This window comes from Rhinolophus ferrumequinum, chromosome 19 (genome assembly GCF_004115265.2).
Source record: "Rhinolophus ferrumequinum isolate MPI-CBG mRhiFer1 chromosome 19, mRhiFer1_v1.p, whole genome shotgun sequence".
Classification (NCBI taxonomy): domain Eukaryota; kingdom Metazoa; phylum Chordata; class Mammalia; order Chiroptera; family Rhinolophidae; genus Rhinolophus; species Rhinolophus ferrumequinum.
Genome location: NC_046302.1, coordinates 20,609,921 through 20,629,919, shown reverse-complemented (window position 1 = coordinate 20,629,919; position 19,999 = coordinate 20,609,921). Strand labels below are relative to the sequence as shown.

The following is a 19,999-nucleotide window of genomic DNA, read 5'->3' as shown; positions in this document are numbered from 1 at the left end:
CCTTGCCGTGGAAGGATCAGGTTGCTTGAAAAGATACAGGGCCAAGCAGGACAATTCTGCAGCAGTACAGCGGTAGGGGCACTGCTCTCTCTTGCATCCCTACAAATATTACTATAAAAGAAACAATTCATTATTCTCTGTCGTGTGGATACGTGAACCTGTTGATTCCAAGCCAAATGCTATATAACTCCCTGAAGGCAAGGATTCTGCCTAATTTGTCCTCCAGTACCCACTAAATGGTATGAAACATGTCGGGGCTATTATCTCAAAGCAGCAGACATTTTCCTCAATCCAGAGAATAGTATACAGGAGTATGACCTTCATACTCCAGGCCATCCTTTTCTTGGTTCCCTAGAGAGTGAAGAATACTGAAGAGTAGATGGTGGTGTCCAATTCCATACCAGGGGGACCACAGTCCCTTGAGAGCTATTCTTAGCTCAGTAATAATTAGGACCGTTAGCTCAGTCTGAGCCTTGTGCAGTCATAGGAACAAAACCCCAAAATAAGTACTGAACTCAAAACAGTGGATTCTAGATGTGGGAAGCCAGGAAAGGCAGAACATCCAACCAGTTGCTTAACCACAACTTCAGCCATGACCCAGGTGTCCTAGATTGGGGCAAGGACACAGGAAGGATGAAGTAATAATTTTAAAACCATTTGTCTTTCAGTTTCTAAGGAGGAACTGGTAAGTGCCTTTCTATGATCTGATAAAGACCAACTGGAACTTTAAGCAAACATAATCAATCAGGAGCGTCTATGAAAGGAGCTAAGGTTTATGGGAGCATTTCTCGTACTCTATGTTAACAGCAAGAACCCTACAGGAAGAACTCTGTGCTTATAATATAGCTCTATGGCTCTGACTTTCTTTTCCCTTCTTCGAATACCACTCCATCATGGAAAGCCAGAGTGTGCATGTGGCTTGCCATGTCTGCATGCACTGAGTTGCTACCCTTTCTTTTTCCCAAAGAAATCCATTTTGGTGATGAAGCACTTAGTCGATATTATTTTTCATTTGACAGGAAGAAAAAGCATATTTTTTACTTCTTTATCTTGACTATTGGAACTTTTAGGTACGGGTGATAATCAAAAATAATGTTTCAACAGTTCCCTGAACTTTTCTTAGAATTTCCATGTTTCTGCTTACATGGCCTACCTTGCATGCTGCCTATTTTATCCATTAGAGAGAGCCCTTAGCATATTCATCTTAGTGGTTTTAAATTCCAGTTCCAATAATTCCAACATCCCTACCATGTCTGGTTATGATGCGCTCTCTGTCTCTTCAAATTGTGTGTTTTACCTTTTGGTATGCCGTATAAATTTTTCTTAATAGCCAGACATGATGTACTGTATAAAAGGAATTGCTGTAAATAAGCCTTTAGTAATGAGGTTGTGAGGTTTGGGGGAGGGGAGGTATTCTATAGTCCTATGCTTAGATCTCAGTCTTTTAGTGAGCCTGTGTCTCTGGTCTGTGAACTTCACAAGTATTTCTGGTTTTATTTTTTCCTCCCCACTTAAGTGGGTCAGGACGGCTAGAGTGGGAGAATCCCTTCCCCGCATTCAGTTAGGCTCTGATAAAATGCCGGCAGATTAGGCTCTGGTTAATTAACAGTTATCTAAACTTTTCCTGCAGGATGGTACTGCAGAGATATTCATCATTAACCATACCGGCTGGTTCTATTCAAGGTTCCCTCCCTTTTCCTCTTATTCCATAGTAGAACTTTAAGCAGGTAAAGAAATGACTACAGGCGTGAGCAAGGAGAAGAGCATCAAGGGGAGAGAGAGAGAAAGAGAGAGAGAGAGAGAGAGAGAGAGAGAGAGAGAGAGAGAGAGAGAGAGAGAGAGAGACTATTTAATACAAAGTGTACAGGACCAGTCCTTAGGTTGCAGTATCTGACTTAAGATGGAAACTTGAACAGACTGAATGAGGCAGTTAAGGGAGATATACTCATAGCTAAAAAACAGCTTGTTGTAACTTTCATTTCTCTTCCATTCCCATGATGTAACTTTCCTACTCTTGGGTACATCTCTCCTACTATTGTTATGTTGTATAGTTTATAATATTTCAGAATCAATTATCCTTGCTATTAAATAATTTTGTTCCTATAGAGAAGTAGTCATGACCTTTTTACAAAACTCTGTCCTATTGCATAATAATGTTTCTATCTTTTGTCTCAGCTCCCACAAAAGAACAAGTGATATAAATATCTACATCCCTCTGGTATTCAACTTTCAGATTTAATGTTTAATACACAGCAGGATAGATATTTGACATGTCATTCAGCAATTGTGGAATAACAAACCACTCCCAAAATACAGTGTCTTATCACTGCTCAGGATTATCTGGGTGAGCTGAGTGGTTCTTCTGGTCTGGGCCATGCTAGGCTTCTTTCATTTAGCCTTGTTTAGCCTTCATTTGTCATGAATCTCCAATCAGCTGCTGAGTCAGCTGGAGGTTGGCCGCTCTAAGATGGACTCAGTTACAACAGCTTGATTCTGCTCCACGTGGTCTCTCATCCTCCAACAGGCTAACCTGAGTGTGTTTACCTGGCAGATGAGAAAGGTTCTAAGAGATAGAGCAGATGTGCACAGTTCTCTTGAGGTCTAGGCTTGACACTGACATGATGTTACTTTCATGGCCTATTGGTAGCAGTTTATTGGCCAAAGCAAGTTCCTCTTGATGAGAACAGTTACAAAGTAACATTGCAAAGGGTGGGGTAGAGAATTGTGGTCATGTGGATAGTCTTACACAATATATGAGGAAGACAATCAGATGTTCGTGGCATCTCCAATTTTTGAATATCGCTTGAAGTAGACATTTATTATCTCTACCCCCTTCTGGTAACCGCATCGCCTTTTATTTGAAGAAACTGTTCCTCTCTCTTCTGGTCACATGGTTTGAATGGGGCTGATCCTATCTCTCTGCCACAGAGACTAGTGTGAAGGGGAACTGACCCAAGGGGGCAGTACAAGTATCCACTTTCCTATGTAGAGATTGATCCTGGAATATCCACATATGATACCCATTGGGCACTTAATTCATCTTTTCTGAGATATTTTTTTCCTCACTGTTATTAGGAGAAGCCCTTTTCCTATCTGATCAAGAAGGATGTGAACATTCATCATCCCAGCCTTGTAGAGAAGCCACAGTATAAAATAAAGTTGTCACAGAGTCTCTGGTTTTAGTCATCGCTGGGGTCTCCCACCATTGTCTTCATGCACTTTGGTCATGGGAACTAATCTGCTCACTTTTGCCCAGATGGTTCAAATTGTGTTTCTGTCACCTGTAACCAAAGAATCCTAACCAAAAGAGCCCAGAACATAAAATTTCCAACAGGAAAGGCAATGTTTGTACTTTCTGAGGTATTCACTAAAATAGTTTTATGAATCACTTTTTCTTTTTACATATAAAACATGGGTTACAATTTAGATGCCTAAAAGGAACAGACAGGTAAATGAAATTGACTAACTGAAGGAAAGTGGAACTGAGGAGGACTGAAGGGTATCTCCCTGTCTGTAAGAAGCAGCAACTGCTCAGATTCTGCAAACTCTTTTCTTGAGGGAATGTGGGGCTACGTTGCTGGATCCTGTCTTTCAAAAAAGCCTAACAATATCAATTTAATGTTAAATTCACTGATTTTTAAAAAACAACAAAATCAACTCATCTTATAGACCAGATCCATCCTTGAACCACCAGTTTGAAATCTCTGTTATGAAATGTATAGTGAACACACCAACTATAGGACTGACACGCTGCTGAGTTCCAAGCTTTCTTGGACTTCTTCATTCCTCCCTCACTTCCATCACCAGCACAAAAAGGTTGAATACTTTATAAGCATTGCAGTCCATGTGATAATAATAGAGGTCAAGAGTGAGGATGCTAGGCTTAGCAGCCAAATTACTCAGCATACCAACCTACAGGTACATGATTTGAATTTGTGCCTTAAAACATTTACAAATTATAATGTTATGGGCCAGCCGGTTGCTTATATACAGTTAAAACTGTGCATGTTAAGTCCCTGAAGACAAAGTTCTACTTTATTATGCTTAAATACAGAATAGGATTTGCCAATTATCTGTTGTCCATTAGCTCCAATCCTACCTTTTTATACACAGCACTGGATTGGGGCTAGGAGTTATATAATTCCCAGACTCCCTTGACAACTGGCTTTTAATTAGGTTCTACTAGTAGGAGGCACTGGCAAGAGACTGGAAGGCAGGAGGTACAAAAAAGAAAACTCACTTCGTCCTTCTAACCTGACTAGCCATCCTTCTAGCATCAGTTCACAATAATGCTTCTGCCTTGCTGTGTCTCACTGAAGGTACCAACAGCAAACATGGCTGTCCTGCCCCACTTCCCGTGGTAGTCTGAGCACCAGCTGTTCCCCCCTCTTTGTCATCATGCATCAATCAGAGCTCCAAGCATCAGTTCTCCAGGGACTTCTCCAAAATCTTAGATTCTCTTTTATGTCTCTCTATTCCTAAAGATAGTAGTTGTTTTCTTAAGTTATTAGTGTCTGGGTTTTGTCAACGTCCACTTCTTGCTCTTTTAGCTTCCCAATACCTTGTATCATCCCATTGCTTCTGTTAAATGCCTTCTGTTTGAAATAATAAACATGGTATTTCTTGACTCAACCTAAATTGATAATTATTAGAACAAAAAGTTTACTTTGTATGTTAGAATTTCTTTTTTTCTGAAATCATAACATGAAAAATATGCCGAGATCCTTGTTATAGGAAGGTAGTTACCAAAAATCCACAAAAGGCACTTCTGTAAAAGAGTTATGATTGTTCTGTCACTTATATCTAAAGCCTTCATGACTCAAAAAAAGCCTAGACCTAAAGTGTCAGTCATAATGAGCATTTTTATCTCTAAATCTAGCTTTATTCTTCTTGAATCTATTTCTATACAAACCAACTGAAGCCAATACTTCAGAGCTAACGTTCAAAGGAATATTCTGCCTATTATGCCAGTAGAGTTGGGCCCAGATTAATAAGTATATTAATAAGTATATAAATAAGTATATTACGAGCTAATAAAATTTTTAAAATACTTATTGAAAATTAAATATTGTCTATTGAAGTATTTTAAATCAGTTTTAAATTAACTATTTTTAATTTAGAATTTAGTAAGTATTTATAAACCAGCTCTATTTGGGGAAGGGAACATACTAAATCATACTAAATCAGCAGCCTTCATTTTATGAAAGGATTCACCTGAGGCTATCCTGAACACTTTAGACAAGCATGTGTTTCTAAAAAAATGGGATTACATTTTGTTTCCTCTAGAAACATCTACACCAAATTAATAATTATGGTTGCTTCTTGGGTATAGGAATTGTTTTATTATTGCCTTTTCCTTTTGTGATAAGTACATATTACTTTTATTGTAATGAAAAAATATTTTAAATTTCCTCCAGTGCAAATTTAAAATACTTGGATTTAAAAACTAGGATTCACGTTTCATTTTTAAGGAAAATGCCTAATGCATGCCTTTTCAACAACTATCTATTGAGCCCCTATGTGGTGCCCAGCATTGTATTAAGAGAATCCAAAGTCAACTTCCTACCCTAGGGAACCTCAATCACGTTGGCAAGGTTCATAGACACGTTTGCAACAAGCAGCTAATGCATGATAGACTCTTAATAAACATTTGTATAATGACTACATGAATGTACCACCAAAAGTGTTTATTTATTCAAACTCTTATTTCATAGACTATTAGCCCTGTTCTATATATTTATTGTACTTATATCATATTTCACCACTTCTAAGACACACATCACTCACTTTTCAACAACTCTGAAATTTGAAGGGGACTTACTATCAATGTGATTTTTCAAAGTATTGTTTCAAAGACAATTTGCAACACTTTCTCTTTTATACTGGTAAATGAAGTAACAGTATGTTTTGCATTGAGGACACCGTAGATTGAATAAAGTACAGCATATATTACATTCGATATATTTTAGAAAACACACATGAATGTTTAGGCATGTTTCCCCAAGATTGAACTGAAAAATGTTTTCATAGGGCTGCTCCATTCAGTGAATGTTCAAGCCTCCAATGATCATAGGAAATTCACAACTACTAATTTATAAATGTTAAAACCAACAGCTGACAAATAACAACTTTACAAAATGTGCATTTATGAGAGCTTACTTTTCCAATTTTTAAAATTACTATTGAATGTTAAACATTAACTTCTATTTTTAACTGAATGCAAGGTATAACGTACATAAAAATTATGGCACTTCTAAGCATTGTGTACTTAAAAGATTTTCATCTTTTAGAGTTTGAAATTAATTAAAGGTTTAAAAGATCTGAGAAATATTAAAATGAATAAACTATGTAAAAACTCTGAGAAGTTATAGAAGAAATGCTGATAAAATCTTCTAGGAGAGATTAAATTAACTATGAAATAAAAACAAAAAGTTATAACAAAGACAGACAAAGAACACTGAAAAAAAGAAAAATTAATGATGAAAAATAACAAAACTCACCAGGCTAATAAAATGTTACTCATCAGTAAGGAATAACCTACATTCACTGTATAATAAAGGAATCAATGTGAACGCTGCAATGTAAAACAGTGGGTACACAAATTAAAGACATCAAAAAATACAGAAATGTATTTTATTAATAATTATTGACACACAGTTCTGAGACTGTTGTACAGGGTACATCAGGTTTCATCATATAGTCCTTTCACCATTTCTTAGCCTTTCTCTTTCTTTCATATTTTCTCACGGAGAAGTTTCAACTGATATGGAAGTTTGGAGAAGAAATCAGAAAAAGATAGGGAAAGCCATCCTTTCAACGCATTGGTGACCATTGCCTTTTCCTCACCCTTTCATCCTACGATTGCCAGGAATTCCAGGGTAATTTCACTGAGGACCTTTGAAAGCTGCAGTTATCTACTCTTTCCTCTACCACCCCACACTTCCTTCTTTTCTGGAATTAGGAATATAGTGTCTGGAAGTACACATTACATGTGTCTTCCACTCTTCCATCTGTGCACTCCCTCACTCCCTGTTTCTGCCAATTCAAACCCCCACTTGCCTGCCCGCTGGTCATGACAGAGTTGCACACCTCCAGTAGAGAGGGCAATATAGCTCCTTTTTCTATTGTATACTTTAGTGAATGGTTTTAAAACTTGACAAGTTTTTGTCACTATAAAATAAAAAGGGAAATTTACTTAAGACTATAGCAAACACTAAGCAGACAAAAAATCTTGACTTTCACAATCAATGTTATATCAATATCTAAAAGACAAGGAAGAGGTGATAACTAAGAAAAATACGGTGCTTTTGTGGCTATGAGCTTAGAAAAATATTATCAATTTCTAATTACACTGCTATTCACCAAAATAATTTTCCACTGACTTTCAGGGTTTGATTTTTTTTTAAGTGTTGCAATTCTATGGACTTTTTTGTTACAGTGAAAAAGGCAAGATGAAAGCCAGATCAAATTCATTTAGGTGAGATTAAGACTAAAATATCTGTAAGCAATAAAATTATCTTTAAGCAGTGTCATGCGGGGTCTCTAGTCCCACTCCCCACATAAGAACGCAGAATATGGTGAGGCCAAAAAGGAACACCCACAGAGCCATAGATACGGGAGTCATACAACTATAGCCTCGCTGGTGGCTGGGTTGGAGACACAGGAAGCAGGACCCAAACAATCTGCATCCTGCAGCCTGCTTCTCTGCCAACAAACCTCACTTGCTAACTGCAATCCGCCATGGGAACGGCAATCCACTCTTGCTAGCTCAGCCACCATCTTCTTGTTAGTCCCCATTTGCTGCTAGCGTAGCCACGGCAGTTATATTAGTGGCCAATGGCTCCCTGGTTACAGCTGACGGCCAACTAGCCACAACTGATGGCCATCCAATCACAGTTGATGGCCATTTACTACCTGAGCCAGCACCTTTCCACGTGAGGCCGAGAGCCTGGAAACTGCACTCCTGGCTCTCTCCCCACAAGCAAATACTGGCTGATTGTGTGGTAGTATAAGTTGCTTTTTCATACAAAATATTTTCAAGAAAGACTTCTGAAAATGCTTGTGACACAATGGATACAAAAAAGGTTCACAAAGGAATTACACCACTGAAGCACAAATGTGACATTGTACACAAATGTTTGAGGATGCTGATTTTGGTCTTAAAATGAAAAAACAAACAAAGAGTAAAGAATAAGGAGCCCAGCAAATGATGAAAACACCTAAGAGAATGGCCAGTGACTTGGCTAATTTCCTGGCTCTAAGCAGTTCAAGATGTTCCCTTTGGTGAAGAATTAGGCTTTCTGAGTGGGAGAGGGAACCATTTTGGAAGCAATTATATCGCTCTTCTTCTGGGTTCTTAAAGAACACAAGAGACTACTCTTTCTTTCTTGTCTCTTGAAATGAAGGAATACTGCTGCTTCGTTCGGTTCAGCAAGAGATGCCCTTGAAAACAGTCCACACTTGAATGGGTGTACAGAGTTACTGGGAGAAGCAGGAGAAGTGAGTCCAGGACAGCTTTGCCACCTACTGAGATGACCACACTTCCATAGTCTCCAGTACATATACATGTTGAAATAAGCCACTGAGAAGATTGGGGCCAGGGATTCAAAGAATGATGTAATGGCAAGGACATACCATTTTGAAATGAATCCAGGTTCACAATGCTCCACGTCTGTCTTCCAAGACTCTGAAACTACAATTATTGGCCCATGCACTAAGAAGGCCAGCACCCAGACGGCCATCATCAGAGACACTATCTTGCGGATCCTAGTGTGTTGAGCTCTGGAAGATACCTAAAAGAGGCCAAATAAATTATTTTCAATGTTATGAGCATATGTTGAGTGCATAAATCATACCACAGGCCCTCAGGAGTTTCAGGGATGTGCAAGAAGTCAGGATATTAACTGGACCTGGGTAACATGACATGTGCCAGGACAGAAGGTTCGATTTCAGTGGAGCCTACGACACGATGAAGACTGTCTTAATGATTTTCAAGGGGAAAGCTGTACCCTTCAAGGTTAAACCTCTTAACACTATAGAACATGTCAAACTCTGAACTGTTAGACGACTGAAACTGGGTGTACCTTCTCACGGTTTTTCCCAATCTGCCAGCTGGGTCATGACTGGCATATTTTTTAATGACATAAAATAGTCAACGTTGGAATACATCACACATCATCAGGTATGTATTGTTTGATGAAACTTTTGCTTTGGGAATATAGATATATGTATATAGAGAGAAATGCATGTACTGAATCACAGTGTAGAATGTATTTCTCACTGTAGTCACAGTCAAAAAAGTTTGAAAGCAACTGGCTTTCCTGGTTCTAATATAGGAAGAATCTACTCTGCAGGTTACGCTGATTCCTTAAGGTGGGATCAAAAAGAGAAAGAAAAACTCTTACATCACTTCCAAGAAGATGATGCACAAAAAGAAAGAAGTTTAAACCTGCCGTGGATAGACACTACAGTGTTATTGAGCATTTCATTACCAAATCAGTTGTTTCCGCCTGACAAAAATGGTGCCAAAGCTATGGTGAGTAGCCATTTTGAGACACATACCTGTGGCAAGTGCCACAAGCTTTTTTAAGGGTTAAGAATGTTCTAGATCCACTTGGTCACAAGGGCAGGCTGCTAAAAGGAAAAATGAGGTTCTATCAGTGAGGACTGCTCTCAGGTCACAGGACCCATGATCTTTGATACATCCTGAAATTTTCAAGAATATTTTCTATAAGAAATGTAAAGACACCCAAGACCAACAACTCTATCTCAGGGACAAACATATGAATCAAGAATTTTGTAAGGGGGCCGGTAACAGGGGTCTCTTTGAACTTCTTTTAGATCAGTGAGGTTCCTTCTATCCCAGTGTTCCACGTTTCTCTGATTTCCCCACTTGAGGGAAAAGAAATGATCTACTCATGAAATTGCAACATGCCCCCCTTTCACCATCTCTCTTATACTGTTTTCTCTGTCGGTTTTTAAGTCTTGTTCTGCAATGTTTTCTCATTTTTATTACAAGGGTGCAACATTGCCCAGCACTGTCTCTCTTTGATGGATTATACGTGCTGGGAAGGGCTCACCAATTGGCTAGAAGTAAGAGGAAACTGGTTGTTGTTTTGTTTTTTTTAACTGAGTTATTTTTAAAAACTGCAAGGAAGTGGATTTTGTTTTGGTTTTTTTTATTTTTTTTTCCAAATTACTGGTATTTCTGAGGCTAAGCTAAAATGCATATGGTGCTGACCACAAACTCCTACGTACGATAGGCTTTTTTGCCTTCTGCTTCTCATGCCACTAATTAATACATCTTTTGCACTAAATCTAATGATTATGAAGATGGTAACAATACCCAGATGGTCATAAAACTGCATTTAGTTTTTTAATTGCTCTGTTCAGCCTTTGTAATGATATGATGCAATATGCTGGAAGGTGATCTCTTTTCTACTATGCATAAGGTCAAATGGGATCATGGACATCCAAGGGAATAGAGAAGATGATGCCAATCTCTTCATCTCAGCACAGCATTTTTGACAGACAACTCAGGCATTGCTTGAACCTAAGCTCAGGACAGTTGGCAGTGGACTTCCTGAAATCAGTCTGTGGCCCAGTTCTCACCCACTACAGATTATGTCCATTATTCAGGATATTGCCTTTTACCCTGCAACAATATTTTTCAGGGTCTTGATTTTACCACCAAGCTTTTTTCATCTGCAGGTAAAGAAATACTCTCTTCTTGCTATCTTAATTCTGCATACATTTCAATTTCCATTTCTTCCAACTACACTGTTCTACTTTGCCCCACACACTCTTGCTTCAGCCCCCGAATCTCTCCCTCCAGAAAACTGGTCTGAGCACTGTAATCTTGTGCTACCATCTGCACTGAACCTTCCTTTCCCAAATTATTGTCAGATTTCCATTTTCCAGGCTCGGCACACTACCCTGCCTTATCACTCGGTCTTCTCTACTTTTAGCTACAGCAAGAGCCCAGCTTCCCCATGACTGCTTCCTACACGCTCCGGTGGGCTTTGAAGGATTCCTTCTGGTTTCACACAGCTGTGTTGAAACTCTTAGCCAACAGAGGAGCAAATGCTGCCGGAGCACCCCAAACAAGCATTCATGTACTGATGTGTGGAGCTCTTGTTAGACACTTAGCTCTGGGCTGTGTATTAGGAACCCAGGATCCAGCTTACCTGGACTTCACCAAGTTTATAGCCTGCGTTGCCAGAAAAATTCCTCAGAGCAAGACCAGGAAACAAACCCACCCATTTTCTCTCTGCACATCATTCCTCATCTCTCTGTAACTTCTAAACGTTTTTTTCTAACTGGGCAAGCTGTCTAAACCTCAGTTAGACCCAACAGTTTGGACATTCAGTGAAGCAAATCCTAGAAATACCCAGTGAAGATTAAAAAGAAATATTAACTCAGAAAGAAAGGAAATGGGAAACAGCTTTTTGAAACTGTTTTTCAAGCGTTTTGACTGTAACCTAACATAAGAAATACATTTTATACTTAACCAAGTACACAGAAAGAAGTATTCATAAAACAATACTTACCCTTATTATGTGCAAGGTACTCTGATATCTTATACTCTAAATTTTTTATTCTATTCTATTCTGCTCCTTTTTGTATTTTTTTCATTAAAAAATAAGTGACTGGTCAAAACTCACTGAACTGATTTCATGACTAAGTAACGGATCTTAAGACCTGCCATTTGAAAAACATGAGATTATAGACATCTGAATTGCTCATCCAAACTGCTCTGCACTCTCTCCACAGTTTGTCTAGTACAAATTGACCTCTGGTGCCAATGAAGTACCTAATGCCATCCTCCCCTTCTTCCTGGCCATATGGTAGCTCAGCTAGAGATCATATTTTCCAGCTTTCCTTGCAGTGAGGTGGGACCATGTGACTAAGTTCCACCAATAAAATGTGAGTGGAAATGATTGTTGATTGTGCACCTCCTGGTTAAAAGAAAATCCTTTGCCCTAGACTTCTGCCCTTTGCCCTTCCTTTCTAGAACCTGGAGTCACAACAACCTGACTTTGACCATGCAGAAGAAGACTATGACCTAAAGAAGGGGTGACCAAACCACTGTTCATGGAACAAATGTGGCCACCACCTGTTTGCGTCAATCAAGTTTTATTGGAAGACAGTGAAGTCCTCCCCCCGACTTTTTTTCTTTTTTAAATGTTACCTATGGCTGTTTTTGTGCTATAACAGCATATTTCAGCAGTTGCAGCAGAGACCATAAGTCCCTTTATAGTAAAAGTTTGCTGACCCTGCCCTAGAGGATGCAGAGAGCCATCCCGCTAGCCTGGATCCCTGGGTTAGTTCCTGGAACAGACCCTCCCACCATTCCTGGATTATTCTGTGAGAGAAAATATACTTCTATCTTATTTGATTCTCTGTTCCAGCAGTTTATCCTTGCCTCATCCAATATACCCTCCCGATCCTGTATGCCTCCAAACTGCACACGCTTCCCAGGCCAGAGTTATCACCGTCTTCTAAATGCCTCCGGCACCACACTTAGCCATTCTACTGGACCTATTTGTTTATAATTCTGTCCCCATATTAGACTATTATGTGACTCAAAAATAGAGATTCTGCTGGCTCATTTCTTTGTCCCAGCACTTAGCAAAGTCCCTGTCACCCAAGCGTCCCTGGGACTTAGGAATAAAGGAAGTTTCTCATCTAGGTCTCATTGCCCCATATTTCTATGGCCACTTAATTGCATCAAGGACAAGTTTTCTCCTTTGTTCTATTGCTGATAAATTTAGCTTGCTTAAGACTTGTCACTAGGGTGGACGGGGGTTCAGTTGGTTAGAGCAAGAGCTCTGGGCAACGGGGCTGCCGGTTGGATTCCCACATGTTCCAGAGAGCTGCGCCCTCTGCAACTAGAATGAGGTCAATGAGACGCCGCTCAGCTCCTGGGTGACCAGATAGCTCAGTTGGTTGGAGCGTGGGCTCTCAACCACAAGGTTGCTGGTTCCACTCCACGACTCCCGCAAAGGATGGTGGGCTACGCCCCCTGCAACTAACAATGGCAACTGGACCTGGAGCTGAGCTGCACCCTCCACAACTAAGATTCAAAGGACAACAACTTGACTTGGAAAAAGTCCTGGAAGTACACACTGTTCCCCAATGAAGTCCTGTTCCCCTTCCCCAAAAGGAAAACAAAAGAAACCAACTCGTAGATACAGAGAACATTTTGATGGTTGCCAGATGGAAGGGAGTTGGGGGGGATGGTGAAAGAGGGGAAGGGATTAAGAAGTACAAATAAGTTGTTATGAAGTAATTATGGGGCTGTAGGGTATAGCACAATGAATATAGCCAACAATATGTTAATAACTATGTATGGTTTCAGGTGGGCACTACGCTAGTTGTGGGGGGGTCACTTCTTAAATTATATAAATAGATGTCTAACCAGTATGCTGAACACTTGAAATTAAAATGAAATGATATTGAATGTCAACTGTAATTGAAAAACTTTAAGAAAACGTGAAAAATGGTGAAGGGCAAATAAGAGGTCCAAATTTCCAGGTATAAAACAAGTCATGGGTATATAATGTACAGCATGTGGAATATAGTCAATAATATTGTGATTGCATAGTACAGTGTCAGATGGTTGCTAGACTTATCACGTTGATCACTTCTTTAGGTATATAAATGTTGAATAACTATGGTGTACACCTGAGGCCAATATTATATTGTATGTTAGCTATATTTTAATGAAAATCTTTACAAAAATAAAATAGCACCCTCAAATAATAAAATCTTTGCTTCCCAACACTCAATTCAGTCTGGAAGCTACTCAGGTGCCACAAATTTAGATTCTCTACAGGAGGCCAGTTCTGAAACCCATTCAACCAGAATGCCCACAATACTGAGCACATGTGATGCTCTAATCTGCCGTCACCACATGGTTCTGGAGCTCTAGGTCTCATGACTCCAAATATTAAGAATTACTGGCTTGAAGCTACAGAAAACTTCCCATGAGCTCTGCTCCGGTTCACGACCACCACCATGAGGTCCTATAGGCTCAGAGCTGAATGTCACACTTCTGAGCACGACAAAGGAGTAAGGACAGTGTTGACACAAAACTCAATCTCTTTACAAAAAGCTCTGGAAACTGTCCTAATTCTTATGTTGTTATGCAAATACAGACATATCTTGCTTTATTGGGCTTTGCAGATACTGCAGTTTCATTAACACTGAGGCAAGACCTTCCACCAGCAAAAAGATTATGACTCATTGAAGTCTCAGATGATGGTTAACATTTTTTAGCAATAAAGTATTTTTTAATTAAGGTATGTACATTGTTTTTTGACATAACGCTATTGCACACTTAGACTACAGTACAATGTAAACATAACTTTTATATGCACTGAAAAACCAAAAACTTTGTATGAATCACTTTATAGCGATACTTTATTGTGATGGTCTGGAATCAAACCCACAATATCTCTGAGGTATTCCTGTATTACGTTAAATAAGTGGACTTCTGGACGCAGCTGGCAGGGTGCAGGGGATATGTGAAGTATGAGACTGGTAGGTTAATAGAAATTGATCTGCATCTGACTGCTCTTATCACTAGCAAAGCCATCTCTTTTCCCACCCATCTGCTGATGGCGGGGGACCACCAGGACTGGTGTATAATTACATCTGGAGAGCTATTTCTCAAAGACAAACCACATCTTCGTGGGTGCTCAAACCCATGAGGGTGGAGCTGCCATGATACTGACCTTGGGCCAACACATAGACACTCCGTTCTTGTCTGGAACCATCTTTGTTCAAAAGATGAGCCTTAGGCCTCAGCCTCTCTCATTTGGTTAAGTTTTACCCCCTTCTTCCTACCATCAGGTATTCAGGACCTCACTCATTTGGGGCTAGTCAAAATACATAATTGACTTTGAGTGCTCATTGTCATCTAAAAGTTGTACAGTTCTGTGGGGAAGGAAGAGAAGAATTCATATACTGACAGAATATTCTTTCTGCTTTACAAAATTCTTTACAAAAATACATTTGTATATTTGCATGTGTTTATATTAGCATAAGAATGATGAGAAGGATTTGCAAGAAGTTTTTAATGTTGGTTACCTGGAGGGGCAGAATTGAGGAGAGAAATGGGGAGATTGTTGCATTTTTAAAATACTTCTATACTGGTTAGCCACCTTTATCTGTGACCCTGTCATTTCTATATCATGACTCCTAAATCAATCTCTCCAGCTAGATATTTTCTCCATAAGTTTTATCAGAGCAACACCGGAAGCATAAGCTGCCCTCCCAAAATGTTCCCTCTTTCTATTAAGAGTTTTATACTTTTCTTTGTCCCCAGAACTCAATCTCTAACTCATCTTTCTCTTTCTCCTGCCTGAGCCCATGCTTGCAGCTCTGCCTCCCAAATTTCTTTTCCACCCTCACCCTAGCCCAGAGCCTTCCTACATGACTTCTGTCTCAATTGCTATAGGATGGTCTCTGAAATCAAGCTGCCCGCCCTGCTCCAGCTTCTCCCACTACTAATGCCTCTCAGGTAAAGCTTCGATCCATCCAATCACTCACCTGCTTTAAAATTTTTTCAATCTCCACCTTGCCTGCTGACTAAACTCCAATCCAGACTCACATTAGTATTCAAGTGCCTTCATTATATAGATTCCAACCACTCTGACTTCATCCCCTACTGTTCCCACACAGCCACTGCACACCAGCCAGTCTGGAGCCCACACTTAGGAAGATACCCACCGTGTTCCAGGCCATACACGAAGGAGTCTATGAGTTTTGTTTTATTTTAATATAAATGCACGTATGTATGTAGCTATAAACAGTGACAGATTAAATTATGCTAGAAGCTCCCATACAATAATACCATCAGCTGACTGCACATTTAAACAGTGAAAAATCAATGATCATCAAGCAGTGAAAAATTACAAAGTACATGTTTTCAAAAAATTTGATTTCTATGATCTCTTATAACGTCACGATGCCATATTATATGCAAGGTAGTTTAGTGTTGGGTATATTTTATAATATTCTATACCATATCATAAAATAATATTATTAGCTATACTGTTTAAGTGACCTGAATATCCCATTTTCTGATTGTGCTGGTTACCAGCATATACATTATTTCCTATTACTCCAACATTGTGATACTAAGGAAACTATGCTTACTTAAAGAGTAATACTTATAAACCTAAACATACAAGGAGAATAGCTCCAAAAACCATTCCCTCTTAGATTAAACAATTTTGGAAATGTTCTGAACTTACTTTTCTTTATAAAAAGAAAATCGATTGTTTTCAGATGAAAATTCCCCTACAAACCTGATTCACATGTGTATAACATTTTCCCAAAGTGCCATAGAGCCTCCCCTGAACTTTAATCCTTAAACTTTTTGTTTTTAATCATTCCCAATTTCACACACTTCCTTGAAATAACAAAAGCCTATTTTTAGGTTTTATAAATAAATTGTAACTGGAAAAGTTTATCTTAAATAAAGAGATGTAACTTACCAACAAAGAAGTAAGAAATTGCCAAGTTAAGGAAAAAATAATTACTTCGATGTCTAAGGTTTTTGTCCACCACAAAAGCTAAAACGACAATGGCATTTCTTAGCAATATAGCGAAAGCTAGTAAGCCCATTAAAAATGCTAAAGTAATGCTAGTGAAGCTCAATATAGCAAATTAATCCAGCAAGACAATTCTGCAAGTAAGTTTCTAATTGTAAACCTACAATATATATAGTCTTCTACTCATAACAATATTTTTCAAAATCTAATGCTGATAACAGTACTTCCTGATCTTGATAAGCAAACTTGTGGTAACAGTTTCCTTTTAACTAATACTGAAAAAAAGTATTTCCAAAAGACAGTGAAATTTTTATCTTAAACATTTTACTGTGATTCATCCACCTCCCATTAATAGAGCAATATTATATATTTGATACATTATATAGGTAAGAAATTGGGTTCAAATAAGATTCAATTTTACAACTAATATAGATCCAGTCAGTTAAACATTCTCTTCTAATCATGACAAAATATCAAGGGCTAGATTCACCATCCCATCTGAAACAACAAAAAAATCTGGAAAACATATATGAAACAGTGGTTTTTCAAGGCACTGGACATTATTGGCCAGGTGAGAGAAGGGAAGAAAATTCAGTGAGCCATGCAGTGCCCCAGTTTAGTGTCTTGAGTTTCCAAGGTACAGAGCAAGAGGGGACACCAGGAGGACCCTAGAAGGTTCCTTGAGATGGGGAGATGGGACTGAGAGTCTGGGAATACCAAACAGCGCTCTGTGCAGCAAAGGGGGACTAAAAGTGGGTTTCTGTTAGGTAGACAATTACACTTTTGTGGTAGAATTAGAGGAAAAGTGGTAAGGGGTGTAATTTACTTGCAAGCCTTCCTTACTTCACCATAATTTTCTTTTCCAGTGGTGGATCTCACAGTCCCTAAAACCAGACCCATCATTAAGGGTCCCAAAATCTGGTATTATTACAAAACAAAGGAATATGTATAAGAATTTGAAACTAACTGCAAAAATTCCATAGAGATGGTGGGATGAACTATCTATTCCATGCCCTTTGCTAAACTGGGGCTGACTCTTAACAAATGTTTTGCCTAGTGGAAGAGATAATCCCATTGATTGGGACTGCATCTAACAGGAACCCTGGAATATCTCAACTTGCTACTAGCAATACAGACCAGCTCAGTGCCTTGACCAGAGAAAACTACATTAGGGAGAAAGATTTGGATTTAAATTAATGATAAATGGAAGACAGGTGAAATTATTGCTGAAGGGAGGGTAGCTAATAAATGGGTGTTACAAAGTGGAAAATCTAACATAATTTTGGAGCCTTAAGAGAAGTGTAGAGCAAGAGAATATTATTTCTCTCAGCTTTGACTCAGGTCCCCATTGGGTGTAGAATTGTGGTTGCCAAAATCATCTCTTTTGAATAACCACAAAGTAAGCAGAACAACAGCCAACCCAATGAATATACATTATACTTCTGAGAGTGGTCTGTTTTCTCAGAATGGATTAACAGATGGAATCTCTGACTATAACTATATGGAATAACACTAATGAGGCTATGTCTTTTGATTCCCATTTCACAGGATAGAGCTGTTATTGAAACCCTGGGTTAGGAAGAAAATTATGGGAATATGTATCTGGTTGAATCTGGAGAACAACCGCATGGCCATTAATTTTGATGATGAAGGTTTAAGTTACTGGGATATAGCAGTAGAAGTTCATCTCCTGCACCTCCCATCTGTCAAAATGTTATGTGTAAAAGTAGCTCTTTGTCGTGTTATTGTGGTTGGAAAGCCATAAAGAGATGGAGGGACAACTGGGACATTTGGATCATTGACACAGGAAAAGAATTTAGTCTAATTTGGTGGGCCTGCATTCCTGAGAGTGAAAAGCCAGAAATTCTATGTGGATGGCTATGGGAAACAATATGGTATCCCCAAAACAAAGCCCATTTCGTAGTGAGGACTACTCCTAGGACCTTAGGCTAAGGGAGTCTACATTGTTGGGTCCCAAGTTTATTTCCAAATCATAAGAATGCAGTTATTACTCAACATCAACAACAGGTCTGGTGTATCAAACAGCTTTTGCCTGCTTGAAAAAAGAGAGCCTTGTGACAATTAGGAGCTGAGCTAGGAGTAAAGGACAATGAGGAATTCACTTTTGATGAGGAAAGATATTTTGGAAGTGAAAAAAGAAAGAAAGAGATTTCTGGAGCAAATGGGAAACCTCCAAGGCATCCTCACCCAGGAGGAAAGACAGGATGACGACTGGAATGGCAACACAGTACTGGGAAAGTGGGCCTTGCAATCAAAGCAGACACTAAGGCAACAGAGTTGGAACCAAGATTACATATCAACACAGCTGGGTTCCCATTTTCCTAATTCAAATGGAGTCTGAGCTCTCCCAGGCCCAATAGCCAGAGATTCTCAGAGCATGGGAGACTTACGGGCTACACAGTCTATGGAAATTCGTAATTAGAGAATTCAATCGACTGAGGTGCTCCTTAACAATTTTAGTGCCATGACTGAGTGCTAACCATTCCTTTCATATATAATTCATGGGCATTGGACAAACTTTAAACAGAACTAGAGGGCCCCCCATGGAGAATAGATGGACCAACTGTGGGACACATCTCCCTGGGAAACGCTATCTCCCAAACCATGTAACCAGGTATTTGGCTGTATTTTCAAGAGGTTTGAAATCCTGAAATAACAGATGAGTTTTCTAACCTATATTCCTAGGAGAGAAGGTAGATTTTATTGAGAAGGACATAATAATGATATGTAATTACATCTGATGGATAATGTAGGATGTATCCATGATTTTACTGTGTGGTGTAATACAGAAATCATAGATAAATTTAATATTATAGAAGCTAATAAAATTTGTGATATTACTGAGGTGGTTGATCAAATGTATTGTGAAATTGAATTAAACCCCTTTCATGATGTTATCCCTATGGAGGAGAATTGGATTGAAGAAGATTTAGACTTGATGAATAATAATTTGTATTCTCATTCACTCAGTAGATGTATACCTTAAAGTGCAGATTGCTGTTAAGTCAGGGAGACAAAATAATTATAAAGTTAGTCCAACATATGAGAAAGTTTTTGCTATTCTGTGCTAATGTTATTGGGTTGGTCAGCTGTCTATTCAAATCCATACTAACCCCTTACTATTCATAGTTATTACAGTTGTTTGCAATTTGGTGCATTTGATTGCCTACGTGAATATATGATGCTTTAGGGCAAATAGTTGCTGTCAAATCAAGAGGTATCATCAGGTCTTAAAAAGACCTTGATCACGGGTCAAAGGGCTAGACTATGCTGTGAGGGGTGATTCCAGAAAACCTGGAATTGACCGGAGTTGTTTTTCTAAACTACCTGCAAGGTACTAACCCCTTGATCAAGACATGAAATGTGCTGACTAAGAGTGTTGCTTTGTAACTATGGGTCTGAGGAGTTTGGGGCCA

The 19,999-nt window shown here is 38.9% G+C and overlaps 1 protein-coding gene across 1 annotated transcript; it reads right to left on the bottom strand.

The window, feature by feature from the left end:
• Positions 1–286: 286 nt before the first annotated feature.
• On the bottom strand, positions 287–17,462 carry HRH4 (histamine receptor H4). The gene is given in 7 exon segments (XM_033135602.1): positions 287–351; positions 7,980–8,087; positions 8,090–8,174; positions 8,176–8,321; positions 8,324–8,692; positions 16,506–16,654; positions 17,389–17,462. Coding segments are annotated over 7 exon segments (996 nt in total).
• Positions 17,463–19,999: the final 2,537 nt, after the last annotated feature.